The sequence below is a fragment of the Prorops nasuta genome, unplaced genomic scaffold (assembly GCF_024137725.1).
Source record: "Prorops nasuta isolate Cenicafe-Biocafe unplaced genomic scaffold, Cenicafe_Pnas_1.2 PNAS00002, whole genome shotgun sequence".
Classification (NCBI taxonomy): Eukaryota; Metazoa; Arthropoda; class Insecta; order Hymenoptera; family Bethylidae; genus Prorops; species Prorops nasuta.
The window spans coordinates 5,337,242-5,363,141 of record NW_027116799.1 but is presented as its reverse complement, the minus strand read 5'-3'; the positions used below and the strand labels follow the sequence as shown (position 1 = coordinate 5,363,141).

Here is a 25,900-nt window from a genome sequence, read left to right as displayed (position 1 = left end):
CGTCAAATTGAAAGTCCATCAAACGGCGGTGCGCGCGGGCTTCGATCGGGTCGCTTAAGCCTGGCGCGTTGCTTTCATTAGACTCGTGGGATTAAGTGGTTTGGAGATGCGCGAAGATGCTATAAATTAGCATTAACGTTAATACAGCTAGCGTGGATGCTGCAGTTGATTTTAAAGTGGATTTTAAAGTGGAGTTGGCGCTTCTCTCCCCCCCCCCCCCCCACCTCCCTCAGGAGATGCTGCTTCAATTACGTGCGTTATTATTAGCGAGGCGTTCTCCAAGTACGGTTACGTCTCATTATGCGTGGCTCTGCGCGCTGATAACGGAACACATGGTCGAATATGCCGACCAGTGTATCTCGGCGAGAGAACTCCTCTAATTGCGTTGTTTTGGTGCTGATAACGCGTCAGTCCGCTTATAACGACGACCGCAGCTCGTCACGCGAGTTATTGCTCCAATTATCGGTACATATACGCTTCTGCTGCTGCTTCACCTGCGAGATATCCCGATTTTTCCCGGAAGTCCATCCGAGCCTCGCGAAATCTCTTCTCGCTCTGCAGCCTCGGTGTACGCGCATTCCTCTTCTCCAGGAGGGTACTGGTAGAAAAAAAAACTGTCAAGGCACGTGACACGCCTTAGAATTGATTTAGCGGTACTCTCTCGACTCCTGGGACCGCTGCCATTCCTCCTGGTCCTATCGCCGGAGCCACAGTCAGCTGCTCTGCAATATTTATTACGAGCGAGAGCTTTTTCGCTTTACTCGCGATTGGCCTTCGCGCCAATTTCCATTTCTCTCCATCCAACGTTCTATCTCGTCTTTAAATATGGATGTGTTTTATGGATTCCATATTCCAAGAAGAGGGCGCCGCACCGTGGCTTCCTGCGTGATCGACGGTTCGACGCGAGTCTGCCAGGGACAATATAGTATATTATGTGTCTATATCGAAGCATGGACAAGCTGACTGACAGAAGGCGAACCGACTGTCACGGGCCCCAATTCGTCTTATCGCTCCGTCAAATCTTGCAGCCACCCTCGATGAAAGGGACGAGAGCTGGTATATAGTATATATATATGTACGTGGGTGGTGCGGCGTTCTGTCATAAACCTCAGGGATATCCATTCTGTGCAAATTGAGCGATTCGACGCTCTATTCTTGCGACTAAATCTCCGGCTATTAATTTGTAACACTCGTCGAGCGTTTGTTTGTTTATTTTTTTCGAGAAAATCAGGGATTCGTAATAGTTAGGAGCGTAAACGAGGTCGGTTGGCTGTATTTTTATTATATACATTTTAATTATACATTTTCCCTCGTTTGGTAATATGAAAAGCTCGTTAATGACCGGTCTCCCGGACGAGGCTTGCCGGGCCTCGATTATTTTTCGCTAATGAACGCGCAGAGCTGGAGTGAGGGGTAGCTTGCTGGGCGCCACTGTCCGCGCTAATGCGATTGCAGTTCGCGATAAGATGCGTTGCCTCTTGCCAATCGTTAACGTTCTTTTGCCCTCGTTTGCCGTGCGTACACGCGTTGCTCGATTTGCCCTTCGAACAATCGCTTTCCCCCTTCTCTTTCGCAAATACCATAAACATCTATTCGTGCATCACGAATCTCGTTGAATTAAAGAGAAGCAAATGAAAATAGATTCCATTTCAACTAATCTCACTCTCTCTCTCTCTCCCTATTAATTTCCTAATGAATATTATCGAAGGCAGTATAACGATTTGCACGTAAAAGACTTTGTAGTCAGCAGATAAATTTTATTGTTGTCGAGGTTGCTAAAGTTCAACGTTCCCGCGGAGTTTGAACTTTGCATCTTTCTTGGGAAAATACGAGTGAGAGAAGGTTAGGAGGGAGAAGAAGCACGGAGGCTTGAAATTGAATCGGGTTGAGAGAAGGACTGAAAAAGATATGGAGGCCTTATCCCGAGGGAGAGGAGGCAACACGGGAAACCAATTAGCCGAGGAACGCCGTGACCATGGAAGCAGATATGAGCCGAGGCCCTGGACTGGTGGCGTTATCGGTGGTGCTCGGGTTGCAAGCATAGACGTTACGTCGTGCAACCCTGCAGAAGGATCGAGGTCACCGTCTCCCCTCTTATATCTGCTACAGAGCCCTCCCCCACCCTCCTCCTTCCTCCGTCTAGTGTCCACCACGAGATACCAACTAATGCGTATTGGATATACCCCAACCTCGCTCACTTACACACATACATACAGGCAGGCAGGCAGGCAGGCACAGCCACACCAAACGCCGCTTTCTCATCTTTTACATATTTCACCTCCGATAGCCGAATTATCGCTTTCCACTCCCCGCCCCCACATCGCTTCGCTTTACCTGCTAAAACGTCCAACTCCTCCATCCTATCAATTCGAAGCCACTCTCGAAAATTGAAGCGGGACCGTTCGAATTTTTACTAAATATTCTCTCTTTATGTTTTTATTCCCTCTTCTCACTGTATGTAATAATAATATAGCGATGCGAACTCGAACCTCGAAGCGACGCTTTTTTTTAGCATTTTTTGGGAGTTTAATTTATCCAGTGGATAAATTAAACGAACGAATGTTGAGCGAAAATTAGCGTGCGAAAGACGGTGGGAGGGGGGAGAGAGGGGGTGTACGCGGCAGCAAATCTTTGATCGTGACCGAGTTGGACGAAAGCTAAAAGAATATAAGGCAGGAGGAAAGGGGCTATCGTGATTAGGGAGGAATGTTGATTAGATCCATCAGCTGGTCGAGTGCTCCTCATCCTTCCCTCGTACCCTTTTGCCTCTCCAAAACTTCACTCTCACCAGACTTCGTATTCTCCTTTCCAAACATTCTCCCTTTGTTCGAGAAACTCGCTTTCCTTCGATAAGCGAAAACAAACATTTCTCCAGCAAATTGAACTCATTGCTTTTTTATCACTCGTGCAATTTTTTCACAACGTGTACAACGATTAGAAAACATTCGAGGTGGTACTAATACACACGTATCGCTCGGCACATGCGCAGGAACTGGCGAAATTGCTTGGGGGAACACCGTCGATACGTAATTGGCGCAACGCTCATCGCACTAACTCATATTCGCACGTTCTTTTTGTCACTGGAACGTGTGGACTATCTTAATGCGCGTAGGTAAAACCTAGGCGTGGGTACCGTAACGCGTTATCCGACCGGTCATTACGTGGGCCGAGAATTACGTTCGAATGTAATTTGTCAGCACTGAATAATATCAAAGATTTATGGTGTCGTTGGACCCATAAGATCAATCTCAGCGTCGATAAATCAGACACGCTCGAACGTTTTATTGATACGATAATGAAAAGTGTCGCAAATAGGTCTAATTTCTTGAATTATTCAGCATAGACGTGCGTGAGGCAGTATGCTCATTGGGAAAAATGTGGATGCGTAGTTTATTGGAGTAGCACGTAGCATTGGAAGCGCTCCTAAATCAGGTCCTCGGTGGCGATTTCACTGGCGTAGGATTTCCATTTTTCTCCAATAAATTTCCAGGCGTATGCCATAAAAACGACATCCAATTTAGATTTATCCGTATTTTGATTATATTCAATTTTTGCCTCGGCTCGAAATAAATTTATCGAAGATCTTGTGGTGCCTTTAGAGAAAAGTGGGAGTATATTTTGCTGTGGCTTAGCGATGTTTTGGTGAAACGGTACGAGTTAGCCGCGCCAATGGAAATGGTTGCAGAGACGATGGACGCGGTAGGCGTCGTAAAAGCAACAGCACGAATCTGGACTCTGGATTTTATTGACAACACGCCAAATAGCCGGATTCCATATTTACTGCTCGTTCGGGAACCCCTCTCGCTGTGCTTAAGAGATACGTGGCAACGGAAGCATCATAGGAAAACACCAGAAACGAAAGAAAAAGTCAGAGATGCTGTTAAACACTATATTCTTCCTTTTTTCTCTGTATATACAGCCGTCATAAATCTTTCTCGCTTATACGACACTGTCCATTTTTTCTCTCCTTACCGAATCAGGTGCGAGGCTTGTTAAGGAAAAACCTCGGAGGTTCTTGCGCGAATAAATATGGACAAATGTTTATTGTCCGGTTAACTAGGAACAAGTCGATTTGGAAAGGATCGGAGGTCTTCCGGACCAGTCGACCCTTATTGCTGTTGAAATTTCTGGATACCAGTATCCGGTTGGTCTTTGCTCTACCGCAACGCACTGTTAAGAATTCTATTAAGAGTAAAATGTAAACCGATGCTCCTGATATAATTGTAGTCCGCTGATATAACAGTAAGATAATCCGTCGAGCGGAGGCGCCATAACTCTACAATAAATCGTAATTTATGATACCTGGACGCTAGCTCGCGCCTCCTTGGTATTGCCGAGAAATTCAAGACTGCACGCTACTCCTAGAAGAACTCTTTTTTTTTTAGCTTCCTTCGCGCCTCTCTCTCTCTCTCTCTCTCTCTCTCTGCTAAGCCGCTATAGCAGCAGGCACGCTCGCAACGTGGTTCCGCGCATCCGTAGTTCGCTCTATCCCTCCCCACCCCCTCCTTTCTCTATTTCATCTCTCTCGCTCTTTCGCCTCTCTTCCCAAGCACCGATAAATTAATTGCCAAGATTTACGTATCTCGGCCATAAACCAGTCGACGAGACTAATGCCCGGCCACTAATTACATAATTATATGGCGTCGTGTTACGACGACCAATTAATACCGTGGGTACAATGGCTCACGCCAGTGACGATTAAAGCAACAGCGAGCTGCGAGATCAGCTTCGAGAAAGGAGACTAGGAGTTGCTAAACTCGCCCACTTAACTCCGAATTGGTCCGCAATTGCGAAACGCCAACCGAAGGCATGAATTTTCTTTTAAGATTCCACCGCGGTGTTGACAGCTACACGCGATAAATCTCTGGAAGATAAATTAAGATGCGAACAGATCCGAAGATAGCTTTAATACCGGTCACGGGAGAGAAGCGGTGGCTGTGCTCGACGTTGTATCTGATCGAACGGATGGCTTTCAATCCTCGAGATTTTTTTCACGGAGACTCGAGATATACGCCGATGAAAAGAGAGTACTTTCCTTGCAAATTTGGAAGGAAGAGAGTTGGAGGAAAGTTGCAGTGGGAATGTGAAGCGGGGGGGGGGGGGGATATGGTGGAATACGAGATGCGGGTAGTTGATTTATATTTAAGGGGCAGACCAGACATCCGGTTTGTCGAATTATATGCTTTAAGAAGCGTCGCTCGTAGACTTGCGAGGAGGAGGTCGATATGAAAAAAAGAAAGATCGAGGGGTGAGGAGGGGAGGGATTCCACGCGAGATGAAAGAGAGGAGGAAGCAAGACGGAAGGAGAGCTCGTCGACACGTGAACCGTTTATCATTGCATCGACACAAGTCACGCGGTGGACCCTATACTGACCACTTAAAAAATGGCTATTCAGCCTTGAGTAGGAAGTGACGTCAGTCGCGGAGGCCTATCGCAAATAGAGTCGGTACACGTATATATACTGCAGCTGCCGCTAGCTGCAGCTACCTGTATCAAATATTTATCGATTTGCAATGCTCACCTCTGACCTTTCGCCGCACTCTCCGTGTGTTTCTGCGGTAGACTACCTTATTGTCAGAGGATAACAAAGACTCGGATATATGTTTCGATGTAATAATTCTTACTACTCTCTCGAATAAACCACACAGTAGCGACAAAAAATATCAACGTTCCTATTACACATCCAGCCATTCTTTCAAGGGTTACGGCGCTTTGTTCGGATTAATACGTCTCGCTGCTGTATTTGTTAAGACTACCTTGTAATAAATTCGAGCGAGTTGTAGCGGAGCGAATCTGCCGAAATTGTATTTCTCGATTGGTCGCACGATGAGATGTCCATCTCCCCCCACCCTCTCTCTTTCTCTCTCTCTCCCTCTCGCTGGCTCACTTATACTCTCTCGGAGAGCGCTCGTTCTGGCTTCGTGCTGGGTGCCAGTAGGAAGCAGACCGGCGACAGTCGATGCATTATTAATGTCCCTCCCCCCTCCCCCTCTCCCCTTACTTGTTACCGCTCTTGTACTTACTTGTGCGTGCGATCTAGAGACCCTGCATGCCCCGGGCAAACCGGTAACTGCAATTCTGGACCCTAGGAATTCCATTCTTTGATTGATTTCTCTGCTGACAGGAAGTGCGCATCCATCTCATATTTTTTATCCCACTGCTTTGCCGAAGAAGCATCAGCAAAAACTATGATGAATATAAATTTAATTGTAAACTCGATTTAATTCCTGTTATTATTTATAATGGGCAAACGAAATTTCACGAGAGGTGTGACAGACTCCCTTGGCTATATATATATATATATATATATATAGATGATGGCCCGCGCGTATGTGAATGTTGAAGGGTTCGTATATGTAGGTTTGACCGTGTAACCATTTCTGCGCCAGTGTGGGTAGCGCTTAGGGAGAGCCAGGACATTATCGCGAAGATGACGCCTGTGACAGCGCGTGGGAGTAGCTGTCACTCATTGTTGTCCGCTTAGACGCGATACACCAGCTATACCATCTCTCTCGGCGGTATCGTCAAATTTGTTGTGCCAAATTACAAAACCCACCAAATTTCACAGTCAAATCGTCCAACTTCTCTTCCCCCAAAAAATGCCTCGATTCTTCAACAACTGCAACCAACTGCCTGATATCCGAATGATCCATTCGACCATTTAGCTTATTTTATTCCGGATCTCGGTCCCTCTGGTACGATTGCAATTTGGAATCATTGAGACTATGACGCTCTCTTCGCGCTCCTATATAACGCAGTAAACCACTCGCGCACGGTCATTGAAGCTCGAGGACTCGAAAGTGTCGAGTATTGAGTTAGATCAGTGTGCGGTCTCTGTTATTGCACTGCACGGCGTACTCCACGTCGTAACTTATTAATACAGCGCGATGCAAAAGCGTCTTTCAGCAATTGCCGTTGGAAGAACGTTAATTGTTAGCGTGTCGAATTATAGGTGATTATTTTTGCCATCGACTGTAATAAATGTAAGTGTGGATATATATACCGGAGGAGAGAGAGAGACAGAGAGTTGGATGGGGGGGGGGGGGGGATTTCGCGAATATAATATGTGTAAAATTATCAGTACACGGTCGTGGAGAGGCTCGTTCGTGGAATGAGTAATTGCGTGTTATTATAGATACGTAGAATGGCAGGCGTGTGCTGAGGGCCCGGGGAATCCGTTGATTCGTAAGACGGTCGCGTCCCGCAATCATTTATGCGGACGGCATTTTCGCTGAGAGAGCTACGTGTGCTCTGCCTTTAATCGAGATCGAAATCGACAGACGTACTCTCATCAATGGCCGTTGGCGACTGTACGCGATATATACTATATACATATATAGGAAAGAGTCGTAGAGTGTACACCCGAGACAAACTGGCCTCCCAAACGAATTCAAGGCACACCCTGCAGCGCGACACGCGCAACGAAAATCTTAAACATCGGAGCTTCGTCCGCGGATCGTGTTGAACATGCTGCTTGTCTCAAGGTCAATTGCTTTCTGGCCTGGTACAACATATCTTTGACGTTTATAAGGTTAAACTGAATTTACGGTAGCGAAATGATTAAATGCCTCGGTAGCCCGAGGTTCATCCTTCAATTTGATCCCAACGCCAGATTGCCATCCAGTCCTGATCCATCCCCGTCAGCGTCATAGGATATTTTTAGTAAGAACAAATTTGAGGGAACAATTTTAAAGAATCTCGTTTGAATTGATTTTTGCAGAGGCCACCTTCTTCGTCTCTATCGTACCCTGGTGCGGGTGGCAACGACGACGCCCGCAGTCCAGGAAGTGGAGGCACTCCTGGACCCCTCAGCCAGCAGGCACCCACGAGTCTGGACTCATCGGATCCTGGTAAGTCCTATATATATATATATTTATATTTTCGATAACAGAATCAATTGGCATGCTTATATATAGAAGGTTTGATCGGTGCAGCGTGTAGAGGAAGGTGTACAATGTGTATACATATACATATAAATAGTAAAAGGAGAGGAATTTCGAATCGATCGGCGCCAACGGGTCGATGTAGGGCGAAAGTAGGTCTTGTCTCGCTCGAATGCGTGGCTGGCTGGGGTCCCGGGGGCTAATGACAATATCACGCGACGAACAAGGAGTTGATGACAATCAAGATGCGAACGAACGGGACCCCACGGACCTTCTGCACGCCCTTCAAATTTTACGAACACCGACGCTCACGTCAACACCATCAGTCCCGGCAACGCCAGCCTAATGAGCGGTCAGTCCCATTGGCGTAGAACGGCCTCGCTGCATTTCGATCTTTCCAATGGACAAACTCCTGCTTCCTTTCTCCGCGCGCGACTATTGAAAATTTCCCCCTGCATCAGCGATAAAATCGCGTCTCTCCAATTTCCAGTCCGTAATTCAATGAACCTCGTCAACTTGGATCCTCGATGAATTCCCACGCGTCCTCGCTTCCACGTGATCCATCAATTCTTGCCAATCGTGAAAGCCGAAAGCGCTTTCGGCGCGAATCAATCGTATCAGCCAGAGTTTCCTTGATAAATTTATTCGCGGGCGGAAGCGGGAGGCCTGCTGGTACGTCGTTAGCGCGTAGATGTTAATGGTAATGGATAGGAATAATTCGTGGTGCTCGCTCGCTCGCTCGCGCGCCAATGGTTCGCGCGCGGTCGAGTTCAGTCAGTCACCGGAGGGAATACAAGTTCACGGCACCATCCCATAAAGATTCATTAAGGTCCGCCGTCTCTATATTCGTTCTGTCGTGCCAACATTATAGAGCTGCGTGGTATGGCATGGCGTAGCGTGGTGTGGCGTGGCTTGGCGCGGCGTGGCGTGGCGTGCCGGACCATTCTGACCGCGCACGCACGCACGCACGCACGCACGCTCATCCACATCCACATCCACGCTAGATCCTGTTCCATATATATACAGAAGTGCATGCGTGTACATGGCTTCGCCAACAAAACGGCTGATCAATAACAATCAAACGCCGGCGTAACATCGGCTCGCAGAGAAACGAACAGAATGAATAAAGATGAAAAATGAACGGCTTTTGAAATGTTGCTGCATTGCTACGTTATAACTTATCTCTGTTGGCGAATTCTAATAATCCCAAAGGCATCATCTCTCTCTCTCTCTCTCTCGCTGCGTTGCTATTAAAGTTATTCCATGCAAAGATATTTGTTTAATTAAAATAATAATACAGAATCTAATAACCTGCACATGCGTATCATATATTTTAATAAAGTTTTTCAAGAGGTCAGGGAGGGACCATTGAGCTCTGGGAGATTGTTGAATCGATCGTTGGACGACGAATAAGGCTACCAGTGACACGCTAACCTCGCGTCAATTCTCAATTACAGAATTCTTCCTCCCAGTTTTCTGTAATACTACTCTGCGTATATGAAATTGGTAGATATTACTCTGGACTGAAGAAAAATCAGTGTTGAAAGTGAGAATGAAATTAGCAAAAGGGGGGATAGAGGAGGGTTTTTGCTCGGTACACGCAGAAGGTTCTCTAATAGCTCGGCGAGAGAGATGTTATCAGGGAACCCTTGGCTAGATATTTCTCCTTGGTCGAGAGAATTTTCTTCTATCGATATAGTCCGATTATTTCTCTTTCCCTCCGGTCTCGTGGCCTCATTAATGCGCCAACTTGTTTGCGGCAGATATGATCTGGTTGCTCATTCGTTTTGGCCCTCTCTCCCGACGAAAGGACAATGACGCTTTGAGCCTTGATTCGAGCATTTTTATTCCATCACCAGTTAATGACGCACGTCGACACTTGCATTTGTCACAATCCCTTCACGCGGCCCAGCCCATTTGCTTCATCCTATCGCGTTTAAAATCGAAATTTCTTCGTGCAGCAAAAGTCGTGCTCGAAATAACCCTCGATTAAGCTCGGCAAATGTACGCGTCTCGCGCGCAGCTCATATAAGTACGATTCTAGCGATATCGCGAAATTAAGCAGCTTTTTCATGCGATTGACTCTTTTTTCCCGGCAACACGACACAGTCTGACAGGTGGGAAGACCTCGGTCGGAGCATTTATACAAACCGTGGTGCAATCGTTGGAGCTAGGACAAACACGTTCCTCCCTGTAATACTTCTAATTCTGCTTTTCCTCTTCGTGAAAGCTCTACAAGATTCTATCACGCGTCGACCGACCGAACGCGATACGACCTCGAGTTGTATCGCGATGCGCCACTCGCATGTTCGCAGCTCGCAATTGACCGGGCGAAATTGCTAGGTAGAAATTTAGATATCACGAATCAGAATTGCAACCGTCCATTACGCTCTTTCGTGTCATTAGCCAAATGTCAAAAGCGACATTTTCATATGTCAAGAGGTATTTGCTATTTTCTTACATATTCCCCTCTTTGCCTAGGCTTCTCCGAGACTCTTTATTTACTTATATATATATATATATATATATGTATGTAGAAAGTCTTCGTGGTCCCTCTCGAATCTCGCAAACTGATCGGATCGTCGATTTGGTGGAAAGAATTCCCATCAAGCCGAATAATACACCCGAACTGTTTCGTGTAACCGTCAAATCCAAGATCCTGCAGAGATTTTTCTCTCTCCAGTCTTCCGCTCCTCCTCTCCACCCTTCACCGTTCATTTTGGCTTTTCTGTTGATTTCCTACCAACTTTTTTTTCCTCTATTACGAGGCTGGGATTTAGATAGACCAGTTTCTGACAAGCAAGTTCTGGAGATGGCTTTCGAGGGAAAGAGGAGTACACGCGCAGGGGAGCAAAGATCAGGCTGATTCCTGGAAATCGGACGAGAGGAGAGAGAGAGAGAGAAGTAGCGAGGTTGAATATCTGTTCTCAGTGTTTTTAGCATCGTAGGCGGTATCGGTCTGTTATCGGGTCGGTTTTTTCTCGCTCGCCGCGTGACAGCACCAGCCCCTTGTGTTCTCTCGCGGCATAATGAGGCCTTCGCGTCCTGATTTTCTGCACCTTGTACCCCTTTTTATGCTCCGCTTTATTGGCAGTTTCGAGAACTCGCAGGGTTCTCCACTCGCGCGGAGTCCCCAGTCCGAAACCTTGGAAATACCTTCGTGAGAGTTACAAGCCAACGCGAGAGCACGATTAGCTGGAACGACTGCTCGGATCGAAGCTTTAATTTTGCTTTATTGTCGAGTTCCAAGAGAAATAAAATGGCGAGATTAAAAATCGCACGGATGCAGCTGCTAATCGGTGAAAAGACAATGAATAGTGCTCTCGGTTCGTGGAATATATCTCGCGTCGTTCTCCGTAGCGAGCGTATAGATTTCGTTAAACTATTATTATTACGTCGATTCGTTCGAATAGCTCGCAACTCGCACACACTGACGCGCAGTATACGCGATTTCAGATAAAGTTTCTGCCTCTGATGCACATGTTATTAGCATCTGTCAGACTTTTTGCCGATAAATGCCTCGGCATGCAATTATATTGCGGGGCATCGCGAGCAAACGAGGCAAGTGGAAGATCCCTGTGCGAGTACGACAATAATCAGCAGTTTGTCTCAGAGTTGCATATATCACGAGAAAAAAATGCTGCTTATTGATTTCATCCGTGTATTTTAGATTTATGCGACAAGCGAACACGTTTTCACTTCGGTTTTGGATCACGCGAGCCCCGACTCGAACTTTATGTGGCAAGGGCGGCACGGCCATCGCGACATTGAAGTTAATTGGCATGTTAATGAATAATAAACGCTCGTCAGTTGCAAGCCGTATCTCGCCGGACCATGTAAACCGATAGAGCACGATGTATGAAAGAGCTTCTGGCAGCTCATTAATATTATTGTTTACTATGTCTCTAATCTCCAAGATTTTTCTGCTCCTCGCTTTATCAGCCACGCTGGATTTGTCCGAGTTCATTGAATTGAATTATTATCGTCTTCCTCTTTCCCCATTAAATCGTCTGCTCGTTGAAAAAAAGTCCTTTGCGTAGACGAATCAATGGCAAGGAAACTTCCGGAATTTCTACACACATACAACATATTTATGTATACGCGTATATATAGCAACCGACCTATATGGAATTTATAAAAAATTGCAATATAATTACTTGCGTAATTCGGTGCTTTTATATATGTATATATATATATACATAGCCGCGGATGTTGCAATCAGCCTTTTTCCAGCCGCGGATTTTCATATTCGTCGAATGTTCGCTGATTGCTGCAACGATTAGCGGGGATAAACAAACGCTAGTTATTATTTATCGGGTATTTGCCATTGGCAAATTTCAGGCCCGAGTACCTCTGCGCATTTTCGTCGTCATCCTCATAAACGTCGAGATGATTTAAAAATAGTCGTAAATACAGCATACTCTCGCATGTGCTATGGTTGAAATCAATTAAGCCGCTTATGTGAAATATCGACGTAATTACGCGCGATTGCCAAATCTCGTGGAGCTATCGCAACTCGAATTATCCACCGAGCTAGAACGATATTTTTTTTTCATCTACCAATTTTTCCCAAATGCCAGCTTTATTACCGGTCAATTCCGACAGTTTAATATTTGTTATAGTATATATATATATATGTGTGTGTGTGTGTGTGTGTGTGTACGGATAGGAAAGCGAGTCTCTCGTGCAATATAGTAAGATATTGAGGACATATATATATATATATATATATATATATATATATATAGGAGTATTTAGTACCGCGGAGCTCTGGCAAGGAACGAGATAGGTAGAGGCAGAAAACTGCAAGTTTCATATCGTATAAAAGTATAGCTCTGCAGCAAGCGAGCGTAGCGTCTCTTGGCGAACGCATAAGGCAGGTATATTTTATCTTGTAATTGCTGGTCGGTTTCCTGTTAGCGGCAGCGCATTAATGGTTGCCACAATCACAATTGCTCCTTGAGAGATAGCACGAAACTCTTTATCTGTTCTCACGATGTATCTCTGGTGGTCATGCTCTTCGCTCTCGCGAAGAGTTTATCGGTCGAACATCTTTTTTTCTGTTCCGCGAAGTCGCAGGGCGTTGACGAGCGGCTCGTAAATTTCATCTTGTAAGGAAGACGCGAGTCCGAGGCTGCAAGCTGAGAAATCGCGTCGATGTAACGACGATATCGCGCCCAGTGCCGTCGACCCGTGACGACTGCTGTCAATCCGAGTGGCAGGAGGAGTCCAATGGGCGAATCAGAAAATACGACGTGCTGGGAGTGCTATAATGAGTAATGCGTTTGTGCTCTCGCCGGCACACTGTCAGATAACAGCTTTCCTATCGGACAGCCACTTTTGCTTATAGCTAAATTTACTGTACCAGCGAATATATATATATATATATATATATACATGTAGCGAGCCTGTGCTACCATGCACACTTGCACGGATTATAGGCCTTCGCAATAATACGAACAAATGCGTAAGGAGGTAAATAAACTTGAAAATACGATTTGTCTGCTTTCCGTGCAATTGTGTTTTCATTTCGAATACTGTAGTGTTATATATATAAAGTGGCTTAGCGAGAAGCATATAACGAGAGGCTGGCTGGCGCTAAATGAACGCGAGCAACAAGGTCGTCCCCCGTTCCGCTTTTATTCGTGGAACTTGGTCTTGGCAAGTAAAGACCTTCGTCTTCCCCGTCGCGGATCGTGCCTTCCGAGAAAGGAAGCCATCGCGCGTCCAGGCCATGTGCAATGTTGATTAACACACAATGCGGGAGAGGGTTGCACCGAGAAAAGTGCGGCGAGTTGAAAAGGAAGCCGCTATAGAGCTTATCGGTGCATCGAAATCGACACCTTCCCCCTACTGCAGTGTGTCACTCATATCCTATCCGGAAATCACACCTTTCTCAAATTCTCCCAATCCGCGCGAGAATTTATTCAACGCGTTATACATACATCGAGGTTGAGAGCTACTGATCGACAGCTGTTTCGACCACGTATAAGATAACCGAAGGAAAGAAACTCGATCGGGGTTTTTGGTGCAGTCTATCTGTTCGGTTCAGCTCGGTTTGGTTCGGTTTGCTTCGATTCGGTTCGGCTCGACTCGACTCGATTCGGCTCGCGTGCGTATTGACGTAGCTTGTATTTTTTAAGCCGTCATGCCCAAATGGCCCGGTTCTTTGATTGTCTTCCTGGAAGAGCACTGGGATTTTTTCCTTCCTGTCAGCCGGTTAGCAGATAAACTTTGAATTACCGCGAAGTCTGCTGCGAGAAGCTTCTTTCTCTCTCTCTCTCTCTCTCTCTCTCTCTCTCTCTCTCTCTCTCTCTCTCTCTCTGTCTTTCTAGAGGAATTCAAATTCGAAGCTTCCGCGAACGAAAAGCGTCATGGACTCTGTGCTGTCTGTACCGCGCGACAGAACCAAAAGAGATTCGAGTGCGCGCTGTAAAGGCGTCGTTGGTCGCCAAGCAAATCGCTAACACGCCGCTCGTCAGGTCCTCGGAAGTCGTTAATCACGCGCGTTCCTCTGCTCCCTTTATACATATATACGACAGCCATGCAATCGCAGCTAGAATTCGGCTCGCTCTAATTGACATAATTCTCCTGTTAAAACTCTATTCGGCTGTTAACCTTACGACCCTAAAAAGTATATAGTTTTTTTTTATCAAAGCTGTTTTTAAAAATTCGATCGATGTCGAGCGAGATTGATCAGAGTGTGGATGTCCAGTGACCCGATAGTCGATTCGTCTCTCTCTCCCATGTACGTGGTAATCTGGCTCGTCACCTTTTCGCCGTATCCCTCTCCTAAAAGTTGCAGATAATATAGACCAATGCATAAATTTTACTCGCCAATAGAATTCGTTACGACTGGGGTAAAGATAATGCTGTACTCCTACGCTCGGTCGAGCTTACATAACCACGCTGAAAATTCAGGCATGCCTCTCCATAACATTTGTATCGTGTCGCGCTTTACTAAATAGCTCATAAGCGCGACTATAACTCAAGCAAGAAAAACACAGGATATTATCCTATCCCATGCTGCATGGACAAATGAAAATCTACATAATTCATGCCATTCGGAATCTCGCCAATTAACGATCGATTGTTCCGACCCATGGACACATTTTAAAGCAGGAATATTGCCGAGGTTGATTTAGCAATCCGAAACATAGTAGAAAGAAAGCGAGTTAAAAATTGCTGACCGCATGAAAATTATTTTTCTTGCCCGTTATCTCCCCCTCAATAATGCAGATTGCGTTATACATATGTATCGTGACAGGGAACAGCAGAAATCGTTGGCGAGCCGCGATAAGATGGTTTTCATAGAGACTCGACCGATTTAATATAATATTGCACCACGTCGGATGCCAGCGGAAATTTCTCGTACACGCAAGATAGTCTTGTAAATCGACTGGATTTCAACAAGATTTTTTCTCCCGGCCGTCGAAAATGTTGAATTTTTCTACAGGTTTTAAACTACAGCTGAGGTCAGTACAATAAAACCTTATCTTACAGTTGGGGAGAGACGGAGAGCGAGTGAACGAGAGGGGGAGGGGGATGTAGATGCAACTTTCGCCGTTTAGTCGTTCGGACCGATCCGAAACGACCTTTACTCGAACATTTATAGGCCGTTTCGTATCGTCCATACAGAAATTCGCATTATGCCGGGTAACCGTGCCTATACAGTTAACACGATTCGCCTGTAAAATCTCGCCGTCTATTTTACCGCGAGTTTTCACCGACTTTCTCGAAATAAAAGCAGCTTTGTTTCTGGATTATTCAGCGCGTGGTAGTGTAGTAGTGGTTTCTTTTGGTCGCTCTATAAAAATAGGTAGCTCGGAACGAGAAAGCACGCTCGATTCATCAAGAACAAAGGAAGAGGCATCGCTTGTTCACCAGAAACACCATTTCGCCCGATGAGAGAGTCTAAGCTTTTCCGCTAGGATTCACTGCAGCCTGCTTTCCAGTCACCCCTTTTACGCCCCTCTCCTCTGCTTTCTTCATCTTCTCTCTCGCGGAAACAGCCCTTTCCTATCTATCCTTCCATCTTCCCGGCATTCCTTGGGGATATTGCAGGTTGCCCACACCCCCGCCTTTCTGGCATCTCGAGACTCGCGCGACGGTTGCGTACTCTCCTCTCTCCCTCAGCTTCCTTCGCCTCGAAGAAGAAGAAGAAGAAGAAGAAGAATAAGCAGAAGAAGAGGAAGCTTTCCACTTTCTCAACCAACGGACTCCTTCAAATCCCGATGCGGCTGCGGGAACAGCGCAAACCCATTACGGATTCATCGTGCGCCATTAGCTAATTCTTCCCTACCTACCAACGTCTTCCTTTCCACGCTCCCTTTCGCTCCCAGACCGCTCATCCTATTTTCTTCCTCGACTTCCCGCTCTTCATCTCTATACGACCTTTCAGACACTCCAGCTCCTCGAGTCTTGCCAAACCACCCCATTTGGAAATAACCTACCGAAATAACCTCAATTATCCTGCTTTTAATCACCAACAACGTAAAATCGAGCCTTTCATCCTGCAATAATCGCGATATTGAAATGTTTTTCTCGAGGAATCAATATGGTTTCGACCGTAAGAAGCGCCGCAGAGTATATGGAGGATAGTCGAAAGAGTCATGGATGTGGATGAGTTTCTATCGAATGTGCGCGACCATCGGAGGAAATAGCTTTGTCGGGTGGGACGGGATGGAATGGGTTGGAAAAAGCTGAGGAGAGAGAGAGAGAGGGAGGGAGGAGGAGGGGTGGTAAAGTCGCAGCTCGGAATGAAAGAGTGCGGCGAGAGGAAGGAGAAGAAGAGTAAGAGAGCGTGGGTGGCTTGCAGGATGGAAGGAAAGTGCAGTCACCCGGAATAAACGAGGAGGAGAGCCAAAGTTGTTGGTCGAAGTTCAGTCAGGGGGCTGGGAATGAGTTTGCGTCGTGGCGGTGATGAAACTTTGCCGTGACGAGAAAGAGGGGTTGTCACGCCGTTCGCCTCTAAACCCTCGATCCTCCATACCCACCCCCTCGCCCCTCGATTCACCGTAACACGAGCCAACGCCGCTATTCCACCCTCCAAGAACACCACCAACTTTAAATGCTTCCCTCTCGCTCTCATCTTTCTCCTCCATTTTAATGAGAATCATTTCGTGAGAATCGCATTCTTCGAATTCTTCGCGTCCTCCCTCGTTATTTTTACCAACTCGACGATTGCCTATGATGCATCGGTTGTCAACTTTTTTCCTCCTCACGAATATCGCGCGATGAAGTTGTTTTAACTTTCGGTCCACTTCCCCCTCCACCCTCACCCTCTCCCTCTCTCTCTCTCTCTCTCTCTCTCTGTGCTCTGCTCTCTACGACGAGTGGAAAAACTCTTTACGCGTCAAAGGTCACAATCTGGCTCGGTGCTGCTGGGACATTAATCTAAATTTAATTGTCGGCTGGAACCGCAATATATTTAGCGCGTACGTCTGCACATTTTTGAGAAGCGCCGACCTCTTCGTGTATCGTGGTGAACCGCGCGTGCGCGCGTGCACCAACTCGCTCGTCCCGTGCGATTCGAACGGTTTTACGAGGGACCACACATCGAGGCGGGGGGGGGGGGGGGGATAAAAGACACATCAACCGGCTGATATTTGCGGATATAAAGATGAGTATGACATATTTCCGCGCACGCGTGAAAGACTCTTGCGTGTTGAAAAAATGGGGAATAAAAGAGAGAGGGAGAGGGGAGAATATACGTGAGTAAGGACTACTCGTGTCTACTCGTCTAAATATAGAGCGTGAGTCAGAACCACGCAAAGAAAGATGGAAGACGCGCAAATTTCAGTGAAGAGAGTGTCGTCGCGGTTCTTGCATGTATGCATATATACGAGACACGACTCATTGCTTTCGTTTTTCTTGAGCATCCACTTAAATCTCGACTTTACTAACTATCGACCATAAACGTCACTTCACGATGATTCTCTTGAAAACTATACTCCACTTTATTCCGCATGATCGTCGTACCTCGGCTCATTATTCATTAATATACGTATTTCTACCTATATACATTATTGATTTCAAATTCTTTTATCTCCTCTGATTGGTTACTCATGGATTCGATCGAGCGACCAATAAGGGTGTACACGTGGGTCGATCAGTTTCCAAATATACTGGTCAACCGGAAAGGAGATACACTTGAGGCGAGGTGTATCTCGTGATATTTTCAACGACAGGGGAGTGACGTAATCACACCAGAGAGTAATAACAACTTTCAATTCGCGTGTTTGTCTTTGCGAGTGAAAAACTTGGAACTACGTAGGATGCATCGTACCGTGTGAATTTTTTTTTAACGTTTCAATGTATATATGTGTATCAGGCTTAAAAGGCTCAATCCACTTGAATCGAGAGGCAAATGAGGATTGATCCTAACTCATCGGATAAGAAGCTTCTTAGACCTCCGGTATTTCTTAAGAAGGATCGACAATCCCGAAGTACGGAAACCGGTCTGGAGAAGGGGAATAGAGTTGAGAGTTGAGGAAAAAATGGAAATGTAGCTGGCAAATGTGATTCTTATTTTTTATTACATTCTTTTTTGTTGCTTTTGCCGTGCCGCCACCGCCCATCGAACAAACTTCATTCTTGGTATACAAACGTGTGGTCTACAAAGAGGCTGCCACGCTGTTAAAATAACCGCAGCTTGAGTCTTGCCTGCGTTGGCGTACGTACGTGCACGAACGTTTCTATATGTGTGCGAGGGATGTTCCATCGGCCGTGCGCATGATTTCGTTAGTGAAATATGGCTTATGAATGCCTTGCAAATTTTCAACCTATAGTCATTCTATTCTTTCGGAATAATAATTAACTTTAACAAATTAATTCGGATAGCTTAAATTTGGTTCTTCTTTTTATCTATATAATTCCAAAGCTGTGTGTATATTTGAGAAAAGTTGAGAACCACTGGTGTACCGAGGATAAGGTTTTATACGTAGGAAACTTTTCAAAAAGCACAATGTACAGCGGTAAAAAAAGGACCAAGTGCGTTCTAGTCACGCGTGCACGAACACCGAGAAAGTGAGAGAGAGAGAGAGAGAGAGAGAGAGAGAGAGAGAGAGAGAGAGAGAGAGACGAAAAGAGAGGATCCAAACGGAAGAGGAGGCTGACGGAGGCATGGCAGGTCGGCGCGTTCCGGCGTTTTTTGTCGTCTCGCCCCTCGTCGACGTCGTCCTCGACGTGACTTTTATTGCGTGTACTGCGTAAACGTGCCGTCAAGAGCACAGCTTTACTCGAGCCTTTATCTCGTTAACTCCTTCCGGTTAGAACCGAGCTGAGAACCATCAACAAGTCGATAACTGTGGAATAACGAGGATAATGCAAGAAACAACCTGTTACCTGTAGACGTACCAGGTCTGCTACGTAGCGTGATGTGTCCTTTGATCGTAATAAATAAATTGTATAGAAAATGTATTTCAAAATTTTCTCCAAAAGGGAATGTGGAGTGGTAATAATGCTGGAGGGATTCGGATACGGCGATTAAAGTTTGCTGTGAAAATTGGAGGGAGGGGGGGGGGGGGTGAAGAATTCGGTAGGAAAGAAAATATTGTGAGAGTGAAACGGGCGATGAGACACGAGAGTGTAGGAATGACAGCTCCGGAGTGACAGGGAGCATGGATTGTCGACACTTTTCATTGTCGTGGGTGGGGGTTGGCAGGGGTATACAAAAAAGCAAGAGCGATTTACACAGCCAGTTGTCGTGTGTCATGTTCGTTCAGTTGACTTACATTATCTTGTTTTGCCGGCGCAATTAACGCCCCTGAACCGGTACGCATTACGTCTACCGGTCACGACTTTTGAATTCTTCCTACCTTCCTCCTGAAATATTCATTCCAATGAAAAAATAAGACATTCTAACTCCGATATAAACTTTCTCCGATCGACCAACTGGCTTTGTGCCTCCATAATCGACAGATTCGCTTTCTCCGCAGAAATTTTATTGCAAATTAGAGAAATATTTTGAAATGCTAAATTTATCGAATATCTAATAGCGAGGTTCTGGCGAAGAAAAGTTTTCTATGTATTTGTGTGTGTGTGTGTGTGTGTGCGTGGAAGGGTGAGATAGAGTGGTAGGGTTGTCGTGGAGGTGCCTCTAAATTCGGTAATAATGAAACTCAGCGATGTGTATGATTGAAAACGTGGGGACTGGGCAAAATAGCTGTACTTGGAGGAAGGCCTACAAGAGGTGGAGCCAGTTTTCAGGGGGAGGGAGCTCGAAGCATGCCATTACGCGCTATTACGCCATCGTCAATTCGCCGTTCCATCTTCTCTGCCTTTTCCCTGCTTTCTCGCTTCGTTCCATGCAATGGGTAATGGCACCCCACTCGAGCACTCAACGTTGCAAGAAATTTCCCATTCTTTTCCTTATTCCTCCAAATAAATCTACTCCCAATTAGCACGCGCATGGTACATGCGTCATATATACAAATCGCTACTGACAACCGGCAATACTTAATTGGCCGATAATAATTTTATCATTAAGACATTAATTTCTGCTGGAGGATGTGGGAAGCAGAAATGATTTATTCGAGTGCAACGTCCTCTGTGCGCTACATTGTGCATATTATATGTATAGCCGTGCTGTCGATGAAAACAGAATGGCATAAATCAATACCGTATTGCCTTGAAATTGCTCCAATGATTTAAGAGCTCCGTTTACTCCGTATGGAAAATAATAAGCCGGCTGGAGGCTGATGGTTAAATCGTGGAACCGCGTGGAAAGGTGCTTAATGAGGACTATTACCGCCAGTGGTCACACGCGAGACCTGTAAAAAAGTGGAAGAATTTGATATCCGTCATGGCTGGTTTCACTCGATTGATCCCCGATGACGGTTCGATAAATAGATTGCTAACTATGTTCGCCGCGTACCTATATAGTATACCAGACGGAAAGATCATGCACGCAGCTCGCGCTTATCTACTCTGGAAAACGCGCTTCGAGCCTTGTGTTGTTATAGCTGTACACGCAACTTGTTAGTCTTTCACGAGGGCACCTATCTTTGCCTTGAAGCGAACAATGCTGCATCTCAGTCGCCGTCAACTCGGTTACGCAACAAGATACACTGCAAATAATATCCTCGCGACAAGAAATAAAGGAAAACACACGTAATGCCTCGTCCGATAAAATCGTTTGGTAAATTCCAGCCGCATCCGTGAAAACGATCATTATAATTTGACGTTAAACGGAGATATTAATATATATATATATATATATAAGATAAAGGCGAATGCCAAGAAGGATTTGTGTCTGCATCGAAGTGTGGCAAAGGGTTTTGGAGGGGGAAAGGTCACGAATTGGGTGACTCTTGACGGATTCCCAATCCGTCACATGCAGATACAATTTCTGCGGGCCTTACAAGCAATCGGGGTTAGGGTACAATGCGAAGGGAAGCACCACCCAGTTGGATCTGGCTGGCTGCACGCATCAGCGCGCCCTTTTGCTCGAATCCACTGCGGGCGTCCTTCTCTCTCTCTCTTCTCTTTCTCTTGGTCCTCTCTTTTTAGAAATTTTCTCCATGGCATTGCGGCTCGGAGCGATGAATGGCGGCTCGATGATCCTGGGGGAGCATTCGCGAGGCCAAAACGAAGGGGAACGAGAAGCGCTAGGACTCTTCGCCACGCTGTTGTATGTTGCATTGTGTCATTCCTTCATTCATCCTTGATTTTGCGGTCGGCTTGCGTAGCGAATCTACAAAAACTGATCCCTTCTCCGTCTCTCCCCCTTTCACCCCTCCCCTCACCACCTCTATCTCCGTCTCTCTTACTCGATCTCGTTCGGATCCACGAATCTCTCGCCGAATTTCTCTTTGTATCATTCTTCTCGGATTCGTCCGATTTTTCGTCGTGTACCGTTTTCACGCTCCTCCGCTACTTTGTCGATCCTCACGAGCGCCTTTCTTTACGCCTTTTCATCTCTCGCGCAATTCCGCTTCCCTGTGAGAAGCTCGTGATCGCAGGGGAGAGGGGGGGGGGCTGACCCCTCGTTACCAACTTGCGGATTTTGCTTTTGTCGCGGTTGATATGCCACGGATCCACTCGATATATAACCTATAGATCGCGCTCCCCGTGCAAAAACTTGGCGCTGTATCCTCCTGCTGGTTGCGTGACTGTACATCGTACAAGACTCCCGACTATAAATATATCTATAACAATTTCATCCCGTTCCATAGCTGCAGCTATTGCTTCGAGGGTTCTGGGATATCAGACAAATTTTCCAGACTGTCGACTTATCTCGAATTACGAGTGTATCAGCAGCCAATTAGAAGAGCGCGTTGAATGTATTTCCGACGTATCTACATCTGATCCTGGATTTCGAGCACGCAAATGCAGCTTTCCAGTCTGGGGCAATTTGTGTTTGCATAGTCGGATAATGGCGAGCTCCCCTCTGAATTGTGAATGGTCGTAACGCGCGGTACTTCACCTGGCACCGCGCCGTCGACGTGGGACTACACACGCTGCTGGCTGCACCGAGGCTGGGCCAGGTCGCAGCCATCGAGGCAGGAAAGCAGCTAGGTCGCTCGATGTGTTTGTTGTACCGAGCACTGGAGGGACCCTCGAGTGTATCTCAGACAGAGTTTGGCTTTCGCTGAGAAAACAAACTGTGAATCTGGTTCGGGGAAGAGTCCTTGCGGGTCGCTCGGAGGGGACGAGCAACATCAACGGATCGTGATTGGGTCCATTGAGGACTTTCGAGAGCTTCCACGAGATCTCTCGTATAGCGGCGGGTCGTGGGAGAAACGATCCGATCCAAACTGGAATCCGTTGACATCAGCCACATTCCAAAAGTCCATCGAGCTCCCACAGAGATCACTCCTCTTGATAAAACCCTCCGTGTATCCTCCCTCCCTTTTTATACCTATACCTACCTCGCTCCTCCAGACCAATAAAGTCTGCCAGATCTCGCGTTTACATTAACCTTGAATTCTACTTTTTAGACTGCGTACAGACCTCCGGCATTCGTGCAGTATTCGCCATGCTTAATAGACCCGGAGCGAATCTAATCCGCTCTCATCAATTTTTTATTCAATTAACGAGGAATGCAAGCAGCGATAATGACACGCCAGTCGAAGCTTCGTAGACACAATGTACACCTGTTATTAGCCGGATTCTCACGTTGCGAAGCTAACGCATTACACGCGAGGATCGTCTAATTAAAGCGCGCGGAGCAAGGGTGTCTTCCTAGCAGGATGAATCGTTCGGTATCCAATGTAAGAATTAAGAATAAGCGATTCAATTGAATCCTGGATAGGATTTAATTCGGCTTCTTTCGTGGACCGGGGCTCTTTTGCCCGTAATGCCAGCCTATCCCACCGAGGATACGCCACCCTCCGGCCAGCTCGCCCTCGTCCTCTCCCTCTCTCGCGCTAGCTCTTCTCTTCTCGAGTGCCGTTTCAGCGATAAGAATGAAACGCTGCCTGCACAATGAAGGTGTCGTTGCAGGAAATTATACAGCAGTTAGAGGAGAGCCTCTCTCTCTCTCTCTCTCTCTCTCTCTCTCTCTCCCTGCGAGCAATTGTCTCTAAGGCTGGCATTGTCTTCTCCTGAACTCACCGCGTTGCCCTCCTTCGTATCTCTTGGCCTTTCCCCCCTCTCCATCTCACTCTTCCTTTCGCCCCTCCACCTCGCTTGCTTCGACTCTAACGAACCGCTTGTCTGACACCGAGCCGCACAATGAGAGATCTAATCGCTGCTAAAGTACTTAATATCTTAAGGTTGGACGAGACACCCTCTCTCCCCTCTAAGAGATGAGAATCCTAACGCTTTCTGTGGCACAAACCAAGAAATTCTTGCGCGAGGGAAAGAGAGGGGGTGGATGTAGGAGGACCGAGTTTGCAGAGTTCGGAAGTTCAGCGGAGATCGCTGGAGGCCTCCTTGGTTACTGGGTTGAGTCTTGATCGCGATATCTGATGAAGAAGGCGCCTCGAGTGACAATTACTCGCTTTTGGATCCACCGAGAGATGCGCAGGTGTGACTTTTGATCATCCCTACGATGTCGTAACCTTGCGCACTTCATCATCGGCGCCTCATTTGCGAAGATCTCGCGCTCAATTTATTGGATGGAATTAATCGTTGAACAAGCTATCTCTAATATCGTCCGAAGCATCTGTAGCTGATGCATTAGCGCGATCATGAGCCAACGGTAGATCCACCGACGAGATGAGCTTCCCAGTGAAAAACAACCAGCGGTTCTTTCATTATTACGGCCTCGTTCGTAATTACGAGAGAGAGAGAGAGAGAGAAAGAGGGAAGGTGGCTCAAACAAACCGCGGGATATAGTAAGCGTAATGACCGTCAGCGAAAAGTCTCTTGTTACAGTGGGCAAATTATTACTCGATCATTCTCCCAGTCTCGTTTTTCCTTTGACCGCCATGACACGCAATCTCGTCGGGATCGCCGAGCGGAAGAATCTAAAAGCGAGTTGAAGACAAAAAGAAACACTGAGAGAAGAATAGAAGAAAATAGATTGGAAGCGGGGCTTTTTAATAAATGGCATAAAACAGTTAATAGTCTCGTCTATCGGCGATCGATGGGTGGACCAACCAAGTATGCATAAGTGATGTGCCAATGTGGAGACAAGTTTCAGCTAATAATTATCCTCGTAAAAAGGGGTAGAGTTTATCTGTACGGCGATTTTACTGCGGCGTTGCTGCGGATACTTTTATGCGCGGTAGTTGAACGCGGAGTTCTAGTCTGTTTGATGAGAATGATAAAAGAGTTCGTAGTTTAGCGCGGAGGGCCATTTGGTCGAACTGGCCATGGAAACGGAGAGAGAGAGAGAGAGAGAGAGAGAGAGAGAGAGAGAGTGTTGGGGGAAGGGGCGGGGGGAGACAGAAGGAGAGAGTGCAGAAGGGTATAGAGTAGACGGGGTCCGCAGTACACCTGCCGCCTCGCAAATGAACCCTTTGTCTCTACTCGAGTCATTAGGTGCGCTGCCGAGAGCAGCCGCGGTTTTAACTAGTTGGCTAACCGAAAGTAATAAAAAGCGAGATAGCGCTAGTGCGCAGGAGTGCGATAGAGAGGGCAGAGGAGCGAGTGAGAGAGAGAGAGGATGCTGCAGTGGGGAGTAAAACAAACGGCGCGTACGACGTTTGCGTCTGGTAACGACGATAGCGTCCTTGCAAAAGGAGAAGCGTCTCGCAGTATCCCTACGGCTATAATGATACTCGTGTCCGCTCGTTTCTGCATCATTTTATTGTCCCTTCTGAGGCGCGTAATATCCTCCCTTCTCTCCAAAAGCCGCGCTTACCGCGCGCACGTATTTCATTTTAAAATCGACTCGTAACCATTGTCCGAGCGACCTGTATGATACATCAAAGCTGGTCATTGTGCTGTGTGTATACACACATATATATATATATATATAGATACGGGGTATATTGTGTCAAGCGACGTTGCGTTACGAGAGAAGAAATGAATAATATTCTTAGAGCGAGCACATTAATCAAAGAAGCACGCAGGAGAGTGGAGATGCCTTTCGGTTCTCTCAGCGGAAAATTCGGAAGCCTTTCCCCCGTGTAGCCTCGTCATCCGTTATCGTGCTCGGCGGAGAAAGCATTTCCTGCAAGAAGCCGGGCTGGGTCGTTTCGTCGAAATAACCGTTTGTAGTTCGCTCTCGGTGCCTAATGCCATAACCATAACGATACGCCAGCGAGAGAGCGATGGGACGGAGGGCAAAGGCGAAACGAGGCGACGTTGAGGGAGCGAGGACGTCGTGTACCCGGTACAACGTATGCATGCTAAAGTATACCCAAAAACTCTGCAAGGGTGCCTTCTACACACTACGCGTGTATGCCAAGTCTCGCCACCGCGCGAGAACCGTGCAGAGTCTTCCACCTAGCGTTTTATGTATCTCTGTCTTCATAACTCGTTCTTTGCTTCCGTTTCTTATCCCATTTTCTCTTCTCTCCTTTCCGTCCATCCCTTTCTTCTTTTCCACCCAACTCTCGCTTTTTTGCCAAACTACCAGTACACATCCTCGCGACTCCTCGCTCCCCTCCTCCACAAGACA

At 46.6% G+C, this 25,900-nt stretch overlaps 1 protein-coding gene across 1 annotated transcript in view; it reads left to right on the top strand.

Moving 5' to 3' along the window:
- Positions 1 to 25,900, top strand: part of hth (homothorax) — a 330,111-nt gene that overhangs the window by 80,389 nt on the left and 223,822 nt on the right. Inside the window, exon 7 of the mRNA XM_066743762.1 lies at positions 7,722 to 7,851. Coding sequence (XP_066599859.1) covers positions 7,722 to 7,851 — 130 coding nt within the window. The remainder of the gene's footprint in view (positions 1 to 7,721; positions 7,852 to 25,900) is intronic.